At 42.4% G+C, this 10,584-nt stretch overlaps 1 protein-coding gene across 1 annotated transcript in view; it reads left to right on the top strand.

The window, feature by feature from the left end:
• Positions 1 to 1,993, top strand: part of IDH1 (isocitrate dehydrogenase (NADP(+)) 1) — a 23,733-nt gene extending 21,740 nt beyond the window's left edge. The window contains exon 10 of the mRNA XM_004701576.2: positions 681 to 1,993. Coding sequence (XP_004701633.1) covers positions 681 to 771 — 91 coding nt within the window. The 3' untranslated portion in view covers positions 772 to 1,993. The remainder of the gene's footprint in view (positions 1 to 680) is intronic.
• Positions 1,994 to 10,584: the final 8,591 nt, after the last annotated feature.

The following is a 10,584-nucleotide window of genomic DNA, read 5'->3' as shown; positions in this document are numbered from 1 at the left end:
AGCAGACTTATGCCAGTCCTCTCTGGTCCTTCTGATAGAAAGAGGAGTGTTAAACACCTAACAGCAGACTTATGCCAGTCCTCTCTGGTCCTTCCAATAGAAAGGGGAGTGTTAAACGTTTTTTGAGGAAAAGCAACAACTTGTGGGAATGTTGGAAATGGCGTACCACAAGTAGTCTTTGTAATTCCTAAGAATGAGGAACAACAAATTGGGTGATTTCCATGTCCTGGGTGTCAGCAAACTGAACTCCAAGATTGTCTCGCCCTCAAAGCTGTAGAGGGAAAAGCCTCATGTGAATCTGCACGTGAACGAGCTTCGAGTCGGAGACCGAGTCAGCCTGCACCTCGAGTAGCAGTCTGTATGTAGCTCAGGTAGCTGTTAACCTTAAACAAGAATTTCTGGTTAAGAACTCAGCTGCTAACCGAAGAGTTAGTGGTTCAAACCTCCCCGCTGCTCTGCAGGAGGAAGATGAGGCAGTCTGCCTCTCTCAGAACTACAGCCTGGGACACCCTATCATGAACTACAGATTCATTATAAATCGGAATCGACTCAATGACAATTGATACTTGGTTTAATTCTTGAGAATTTTTGTCCCAGAAATAAATATAGGACTACATTAAATAGCATCTCTGCGGCTTTAATAAACTGCATTTTCTCTCTCTCTCTCTCTCTCCTATTAGCGTGCAGCGGTCTGACTACTTGAACACCTTTGAGTTCATGGACAAACTCGGAGAAAACTTGCAGCTCAAACTGGCGCAGGCCAAACTTTAAGATCAGGTTAAGCGCCTAAGGTTTTCTTTGGTAACTAGCTCCCACTGGTTTACATTTTTCTATATAACACTCAAGGGTAAGACAAAATGAATCAATTTTGTAATTTGTTTAGAATCCAGAAGTTTAGCTTTTCTACACGTTTAGTCTTTTTATTATACCTTCCGTAATCGCCACGATCATGAATGTGGCAGAAGGCTGGTTTGTATAACAGCCTCGGAATCACTTTAGTCCTCCTTTGTCCGTACTGCCACGTTTTCTCAAGTTCAGAAACAAATGACCAAAATCCCAAGGGCTTGAACAGGTAAACTGGCGCCGCAGGCTTGTTCTCTTGCAGATTACTCTCCTGCCCGAGTCCACGGTGTGGCATGGAGCTGCGCCCTGAACGTGTGCACAGCTTAGAAGAGTGAACATGAGGATCACGAAAACGTGTGATGGGCATTTTTGTAAACTGCTCTTGCTGGCCGTATTGAGATGCTGAATATCTTTGAGGATGCAAGAGAGTATGAAATCCAAAATCAATACTGCCTGGAGCTCAGCCGCCTTGTGTTTGTCCTTCCACCCGGTGTGGCCAGTTTACCCGAAATCAAACTGGGCTGTCAAGGCCAATGAACTGAAATCTGAACAGACGTGAATCTTTTTCATTCGGGTGAAACAGACCGATAACCAGAATAGGAAAGATTACAGCCTTGAGCCCTGGCATAGGAGATGTGGAACTGGTGTAGCAGCTCTCTCGAGCCTGATACAGGTTACTGCCAGGACTGCGGGAAGTGACACACAGCCATAGAGATGCAGTCATCCACAGCTTGGAGAAGGGCACCATCGTTCCCTACTCTGTATGTCAAGAACATGCAACACACGTGCTGTCCTTGGTTTTTGTTTTTTAATGAGGGAGATGAAGTTTCTAGCAGGGCACCAATCTATGTTTCTTCCTCTCCTGATTAGCATTCTGGTTCACTCACATTTTCAAACTCAAGTCATTTCTCGATCCACTTCCTAAACCGTCATTGAACCAGGAAGAACCAGTTCGAAGCCCTGCCCCAAGTAAATTTTTCATCCAAGTGCAATAATTTTACGAGCTGCATCTTTTTTGGACCTCTGCTGGCCTGTTTTCTTTCTTTTATATAAATGTGATTTTTTTTTTTTAGAAGTTAATGTTCAACACTATCCGAGTCATGTTCCTCCTCTGAATTGTTAATTTTAAATAAAATGCTAATGATTGTTATTTTGAGTTTGTTTCACTTGCTTTTTGTCGTGTATATTGTAGATGCTGGGCCTGTGCCAGTGTATTTCATTTGAAAAATCGCGGCCTTCAGGTAGTCCGTTGACCCGTGATGGGATGGGTCTTTTCAGAATCAGGAGATGGAACTGATGGGTCAACTTTAGACCCATTTCCCTTAGTGCCCCCCTCTAGCCCCATCCAGGCCCACAGTCCCAGGCAGTTAGTTCTCTGACAGGAGGCCCTTGTGAAGCACAGAGCCCACTCCACTCAGGTCCTTGGTCCTTGGCTGAAGTTAGAATCGAGACCACGTAAGGTCTTCCAGAGGGATCAAAAATTCAATTTTCCCATGAGGTCATGCTTTTAATTCAGGGAGTGGGGTGGAAGGGGGCTAATGCTTCAAATTCAAGCAAACAAGTTCCCATTCAGAAACAGGAAGGAAAAGGGTTTTTTCCTCCCGCTACACTTTTTATTTTCTTTTGATTGTGTAAAATGCACACAGACACACAAGGGTAAGACAGAATGTGTTGCTACAAAGTCAGAAACCTTTATTAAGCAAAAATATCAAATTGTGAACCTATGGTTTCTTGACATCCTCCAGCTAGGTCTGTACACTTCAGAAAGCAGTGTCTTCATCTGTAACCCTTCCCTGAAGTATTCTGCTCTCTTCATTTCAGACCACAGCAGAGTGGAAATGTGGGCATTTTGAGGGACTCAAATAATGTTCCTTTTCCATATTCTTTGTGTTTTGGAAACAAGTCAGAAGGGTCAAGATCAAAGCTGCCAGGTGGATAGTGTGAGGGTGTGTTTTGTCCACAAAATTCTTGGAGAACAAACCTTGCTACCCTCAAAGAATAAACAGATGCATTATCATGATGGGAAAAAACTGTGTGTTCAATTTTTTTAAAAGAAAACTTTATAATAAGTCCTTGTGTTAGTCTGGGTTGACTAGAGAAACATTCATAGACACTCAAGTGGGGAAGAGAGAACTTATATCAAAGAGCAATTGTACATTAAGAAAACAACCCAGCCCAGTCCAGATCAAGTCCATAAGTCCAATATTAGCCCATATGTCCAATACCAATCTATAAATTGCTCTTCAGACTCATGCAACACATGCAATGACCCCAAATGCAGGAAGGTCACAGGCCAATGGGTGGAAAGTCTGGATCCAGTGGCAGTGGAAGCATCCCAGCACTGGCAGGGGTTTCCACATAGCTCCTTCAACTCCAGGGCTCTAGCATAGCTCCATGTGGCTTGTCAACAGGAATGTCTCACAAGAGAGTCTGTATGTGTTCCCCCTCCAGTCAGCTATTTATCTTCATGCTGCCTTCTAAATGAGGTCATCAAGGTGGGACCTGATTGACAGATTAAGCTCCACCCCTTCACTCTTAATAGTCTCCAGTTGACGTATTATGTAACTACCACAGTCCTCATGATTGTCCATTGTTCTTCAAGAAAATGTATCATGCTGACCCCTGTACAACATGGTAAGTTCAAACAACAGAATGGGCACAGGGGAACATGTACATATCGCTCAGTTCCTGGGCTGAGGCCCAGATACTCTGGCAAGAACCAAGCCAAACACAATGGTGCATGCTTCGTAAAAAATTTTTAAAAAGATAAACATAGCACCTGTGTGGACAGATATCCCATCCCCCCATGCCTTTATGGCTCACGGAGGGGTATAGGAAGTTAAAATATGGCAATGGGGGAACAGGGCATACCTTCCAACCAAGGGGAGGGTATTATGTCTCCACAGGAAAGGCAAAGAAACATCTCATTTTCCTGGAACTTGTTCCTCCTTGTAGCAGCTCCTCGAAGCAGCTCATTCACAGAGAGGACTGCAGAGCTGGCCTCAGCTCAAAACATGGCGTCCCCGCCCTAGAAGACAGTACTATAGTTCAGGGAGTGTGACGCTCTGCCCACAAAGGGACAAATCAAGAGGAGAGTGCAACAGACAGGCCAGCAATGGGAGCAAAGTCACAAAGTCCCTGAGGAAGCTCAATTATAGACTTCTGACGTGGGGTGGGTGGGTGGGGGACTAGACCACTCCATCCTTAACTACAAGAAGGGCAATGGGGTCCTATAGAAGGCACTGCCCTTGGACATGAACACTGAGGACTGAAGGGATGAGAGATGTTAGGTAAGCTGGTCTTGGGAAGGATCCCTCAAAGAAAAGGGGATTGGACTGAGGGATTATCACAGGGTCTGCTAGCTATTTAACAGAGGGAAACTCATCAACTCTGGGTCAGGACAACAGATAGACTTGGAGTTATTTCTATGGTCTCTTGTTTTTCTTTTCTCTTTTGGTGTCTATATAAGATAGGCAAGATAAACTATCCCAAGGAGATGCAATGGGACTGACAGTTGAGGGTAGAGGGCATGAGAGAGGAGGAGGCATGGGGAGGGAGCCAGAAGTCAATAACGACAGGGACGGGAATAGCAAAGGATATAAAATTGATGGGGCAAAGGGTGTAGCATTTTGGATTGTGTTTGACCAATTGAAATATATCTGAGAGGAATTACTGAGGTACTAGAGGAACAATAGGGAAACAATAGTGGGGCAGGAGGAAAGACAGAGGAAAGAACTAGAAAGTAATAACCATATAAGTATATAGATATGTAAATATATAAAGATAGGTGTACTAGTCAATGTGTGGTGCGTGTGTGTGTGTGTGTGTGTGTGTGTGTGTGTGTATACAATCACTGAAGACAAAATTGGTGTATAAGCAAATATGGTGAAGAAAGCTGATGGTGCCCGGCTTTTACAAGATACAGCATCTGGGGTCCTAAAGGCTTGTAGTTAAACAAGTAGCCATCTAGCAGGGAAGCAACAAAGCCCATCTGGAAGAAGCACACCAGCCTGTGTGATCATCAGGTTTCCATGGGAATAGGTATCAGAAGTTCAAAAACAAGCCATCAAATTGACGTGAAGAAGCATAGTCAAAGTGGAGATCAAAAACCCATCTGTAATATAATTGAACAGTCCTCAGAAGGGCCACATGGAAGGGATGATAAATCCAGGGTGCAGTATAGGACTGATGAAACATAACTATCCTCTAGTTCTTTAATATTTCCTCCCCTTACTACTATGGTCCCAGTTTTACCTCATTAAGCTTGTTAGACCTGTGAATATTCATTTGTATAATGACGATCATTCGATGCATGAAATCCAAGATAGATAAGCTCGTCAGAAATAGTAATGGGAGCAATGATTCCCTGGGGATAAAGGAAGAGATGTGGGGAGGGGGAACTGGTAGCAAAGATGATGGTACAAACCCCTGGAAGCGAACGAATAACAGAATTGTAGGGGGATGGATACAGTGGGTGGTGTAAGATATGGCTAATAATAATAATAACTATAATATAAGAATAAGGGTTCCTGGGGGAGTTGGGTGAGGGAAGGAGGGAATAAAAGGAGCTGACAACAAAGATGTTCAAGAAAGAAAATCTTTTGAAAATGATGGTGTTAATAATTGTACAATTATGCTTGATCTAATTGAATGATGGATTCTTATAATATCTGTGAGAGCTCCCAATAAAACAATTTTAAAAACAAAACATTTAAACACACCTAAAACAACCACCACGGTGGTTGAGTGAATTTCACCTCAGCAACAGCCTAGACAAGAACTGCTCCCAGGGTCTCCTGGGCCGTTTTCTCTATGGAAGCAGGCCATTCAGGGCTACCCTCTAGGGCAGCAGTCTGAAACTTGTGGGCCGCGACCCCTTTGGGGGTCGAACAACCCTGTCACGGGGGTCACCCGATTCATAACAGTAGCAAAATGACAGTGATGAAGTAGCAACGAAAATCATTTTCTGGTTGGGTCACCACATAAGGAACTGTCTGCAAGGGTCGCCGCGGCCTGAGGAAGGTAGAGGACCGTTGGCAGGGTTTGGAACTGTATTCTCAAGACACTTCCTCCAGAACTTTGACATTGCTAACTTCCCAAGTAAACTCTGAAGAATGTAAACTACTGATAAAGCCTCATAACTTTACCCGTTTTTTTTATTCTAATATTCTGGAGCAGTGGTTCTCAACCTGTGGGTCATGACCCCTTTGGGGGTCGAGACCATCGGAAAACACATAAATATTTCAAAATATATAATTACATTGTTTTATGATTAATCACTATGCTTTAATTATGTTTAATTTGAAACAATGAAAATACATCCTGCATATCAGATATTTACATCATGATTCATAACCATAGGAAAATTACAGTTATGAAGTAGCATGAAAATAATGTTATGATTGGGGGGTCACCACAACATGAGGAACTGCATGAAAGGGTCGCGGCATGAGGAAGGTTGAGAACCATTGCTCTAGAGGTACTTTGCCTATTTTGAAATTTTCCAGTTTCCAAGTGTACTTACCTCTTTTTGCTAGATTATAAGGCATCTGACTTATTTTTTTTAGATCATATTTCTATTTTTATTGTTTGAGATAGCCTGCATATTGGTGACTTAATTAATCCTGCAAATTCATTACCACACCTTTGCATTATTCCATGAAGTCTTACAACTTGGGATTCCGCCAACATTGAATTTGGCTTTTCCTCTTGATTAACTTTTTCGTAGGAGGGGATACCGTGGCTTCTATCTTCTTTCTCCGTTATCTCTTTGAACACGATTCACCCAAGCAGATTTGTGTGTGGCCTCTAATCCTGATGTTATCTTGGGAAAGCAGTTCCCATAAAGCCTGCCACCTCTTGGAGGTACTCGTCTGACACGTCAGACTGCGCCAGCCATCGGCATTGTGCCTGGTCTTCAGCCAGTACTTTGTTACTGTACTCTAATGTACTTCTTTACTATGTATGATAAGGGAGTGATTTTCAGAATAGTTGGAGCTAGCTTGGGCCTCTTTATCCTTATCTTCACTATGAAGACTTTAATTCTTACCCTTTTGTTATAAATGTCAAGTTGCGAATGACCTCCATTTCTGCAGGCAATGTTGGAAAAGTATAAGACCAGAGGTGACTACTTTACACAATCTCCCTGCTGAGCACAGGGAGTATTTAAGATACACAAAAAGAATGGACTGTCCCATCCACACATTTCTTTGCACTTCAGTGTTCCATCTGAGGCTCACGTCTTTCCCAAAGTCCTCTGAAATTGGCTCGTGACATTTGGCTACAGAACCAATCTACCGCATGCTATCCTGATGTTATCGCTTGCGTTGTACATAGCACACTAACCCGTTCAGATTTTTAACTATCTTTACAATGCTTCCAGCACTTTCTATAGGAAACACGGACACGGGATGCTTACTTCCACCATGGAAAGTACAGGTCTGGCCACTTGAAATACAGTTTGCAAATGGCTATCTTCATACCTGGCTCATCATATAGTTGAACGCTTGCAAATAGAGTAAATCTAGCCAAAATTTCTAGCCAGCCTTTTGTTAGCAATTAACAAATTGATTAAATTCATATGGAAACTCAAGGACCCCAGACAAGCTCAAATAATCTTGAAAAAGAAGAATAAAATTGGAATAAATCACACTTCGTGATTTCAATGTACTACAAAGCGTCAGTAATCAAGATGACTGGTGTTGGCGAGTCAGTTCAACGCATAGCAACCCAATGCATAACTGAATGAAACGCTGCCCGGTCCCACACAAGATCACGTGCATGTAAGGCTATGCATTCAGGTCAGATATTGGAGGTGGTCAAGGTGGATGAAATCTGGAAAAACTCATTGGCAACTCATCAATCACAGCCTAAATGACATCCTAAGAATTCTTTGAAAATAAATGTTTTTTTTTGGCTCATTTGTTCTAGACTTTAAACAGTCCAATCTTTTGAACTAACTACTTCATCATTTGTGATTAGGAATCACCTTTAAAAAAAGGGCTGAATATCATTATCAGTGAGAGAATGGAAGATTGAGTATAACATACACAACTGAATAAGCATGTGAGAGAACTTCAACTCCAACCGAAACTCCAAGCTGATTAATTCATTACACAAATGGTTTTTGGCAGGCCACCATGTGTCAGGTCTAGGCATGGGGACACTGGTGAGTTAGATGTAGTCTCTTCCCCCTTGAAGTTTAATATTACACCATTTACACACTCTTTACAAAAGAGTGGCAAAATTATTCACACCTCTAGAATAGAATTTAGGGCCATGAGTACAAATGATACACATTTTACACACATTTTATGAAATAGTAATCAATTTACTATTTCAATCCCTATGTCAATTACTCAAGGAATAGAGTTTCATTGTCTATTAAAATGCAGTGTGAATAGGCACTTTTGAAGTCCTGGTTTAAAGTTTTCCTCTTAATTGGTAGTTAGGTTCTAAACATCATTTTCTTAGTCTAATCTATGTAAGCCTTGTGGAAAATAAATGAATACTGTTTGAGTATTTGTGGACATGGACCAGGAAGGCATTAAGACGGCACTTGACCTCTGTTAGAGGAGTGGGTGGGAAATATAACTGGAATTGTGCCCTGCAAGCGAGAGGTATGAGAAGTCAGTGTCTAGTCTTTGTTCTATGCAAAATTAATCCCGAGGGTTTATGCTGACAATGTTTAATATTAGATAATAAGCTGTATTCTGGAAACTTGGTTTTCTTTTCTGTAAATAAGGGTTAACTTTATGCCAAGCTCAACTTATAGTTAGTTGCCAGCTTGCCGGTAGAGTCTGTTTCCAAAGTTTGGATACCTTAGTTGCTTTGCATTAGAATATACTTTCTTGGGCAAGCGAGGTAGTAAGTCATTGGTTTCTAACTAGGGCAAAGGTTGGGGAACTCACATTTGTCTGTTCACATTTTTAGTTTGTTTCTACTCAATTATCACACAGGAGGAAACTGAGGCCCAGGGAATAAGAGAGATTGGCCAAGATCTGCTAGAAAGCAGAAGAGGGAAACAGGAAAACAGAACAGTGTAACTTGTCAATTTCTCCAGCCATCTAGTAAAACTTTTTCCAAAACAGGATGTAAAGATCATCTGCACAGCCCCAGCCTCTGAGCCAGATGATGGAAACAGGGCCCAAGAAACCCCATTTTGTGAAGCACCCCAGGAGATGCTCATTTACAGGAACGTTAGAGAACTGTAGAAGATTGCCAGTAAAAGGCAACAGAAAGTTCAAAATGGCTGGAATCAGCCATTTTAAAAGAAAAGATGATGGTAATTAAATTAAGGTGACCAGATTTAAAGCGGGACACCATTGACCGGAGTAGGGGTGGGGGGTTCTTGATTAAAAATTTGGTCTATATGGACCAAATAGACCGTTCCCTAGCTTGTCGTGCATTCTTTCCAAGAATCGAGACTTTTTAAAAATGCCAAAAATCAGGACTGTCCCTCCAAAGGCGGGACGTCTGGTCACATTAAATTCAATTCAATTAACCTTAGCTCTCTGCAGGTAATAATAGATTATTTTCCCCCTAAGTTGCAGTGGTTACTTTCAACCTCCTTCCCTTCTCCTATTTTTGAAACCCACCGTCACTGAGTTGGTTCCAAATCATAGGCCCTGGATAAGATTTCCCAGGCTGTAAATCTTTAAAGGAGCAGACAGCTTCATCTTTCTCCTGAGGAGCAACTGTGGGTTTGAACCACTGGTCTGTGTATTATCAGCCCAACACTTACCTAACAGTGCTACTAGAGCGCCTTCATCCATAGGCCTCTCAAAGAGTTAAACTGGGTTTGATGTTACCACCATTCTTTTAAGAACTCCCACTAGTAGGGTTGGGAGAATGATGGGGTCAGCAGTGGCCTTTTGTAAACCAGTTATTGGTAAGTCAGGCATTCTTGATTCTGTGAGGGAGTATTTGCCCAAGTTGCCAGGCAACACTCTTATCTTTTCTAGATAAGAATAGAAAGCACACTCACATTATAAGCCACTTCAGATGTGTACACCTGGATGACAAATGTCACTGATCCCAGATACCTCAGGAAATAAGCTGTTACAATATTGTCACAGCTGTAGCAGGAAGACGTCTGAGCCCAAGTTATAGGTTAATGTCCTTTAACAGTAACTCAAAGGGACCTGGTGGCAATGTCATTAGGTACTCAGCTAGTAACCAAAAGGTTGTTGGTTTGAACTCACCAGCGGCTCCGTGGGACAAAGATGTGGCGGTGTGCTTCCTTCAATATTATAGCCTGGGCAATGCTTATGGGGACCGTACTGGTCTCTCCTACAAGGTCACTATGAGTCAGAATCTACTCGATGGCATTGAGCTTGGTTGTTTTGTTTGTAACCCGAGTGTGAACAGAGGGTGTAAAAACTGTTTCATCAGCTGTGTGTGGGCCTGCTCTTAGACCGGCTTTTCCCAGCATCCCTCACCATCTCCCAACTCTCCCAACACATGCCATTTTCTGTCTCATTTCTCTGTCTAGAGAACATGCATTATTGGCAAGGTTGGCTGGGCTGAGTCAGCCCCAGTGAATCCAGATGCAAAGGCAACCTCCAAAAAACATACAGACCCAGGGAAAGAACCAGATAATAAAGGTTAATGGCTGGGCATTTTCCAAAGTCTGAAGTTCTAGGTATTTTTCCAAATGCCGCCAGAGCAGAGCAGTCAAGCCTGGCTGTTCACCGCTGTCAGCACCTTTGGATAAAATGCTTCCTCTGGGATTTCTGACCA

Source organism: Echinops telfairi, unplaced genomic scaffold, assembly GCF_000313985.2.
Source record: "Echinops telfairi isolate 266 unplaced genomic scaffold, ASM31398v2 ScPeMD7_3;HRSCAF=10, whole genome shotgun sequence".
In the NCBI taxonomy this organism is placed as follows: Eukaryota; Metazoa; Chordata; class Mammalia; order Afrosoricida; family Tenrecidae; genus Echinops; species Echinops telfairi.
The sequence above is the reverse complement of the archived record's forward strand: the minus strand, read 5'-3'. Positions and strand labels throughout refer to the sequence as shown.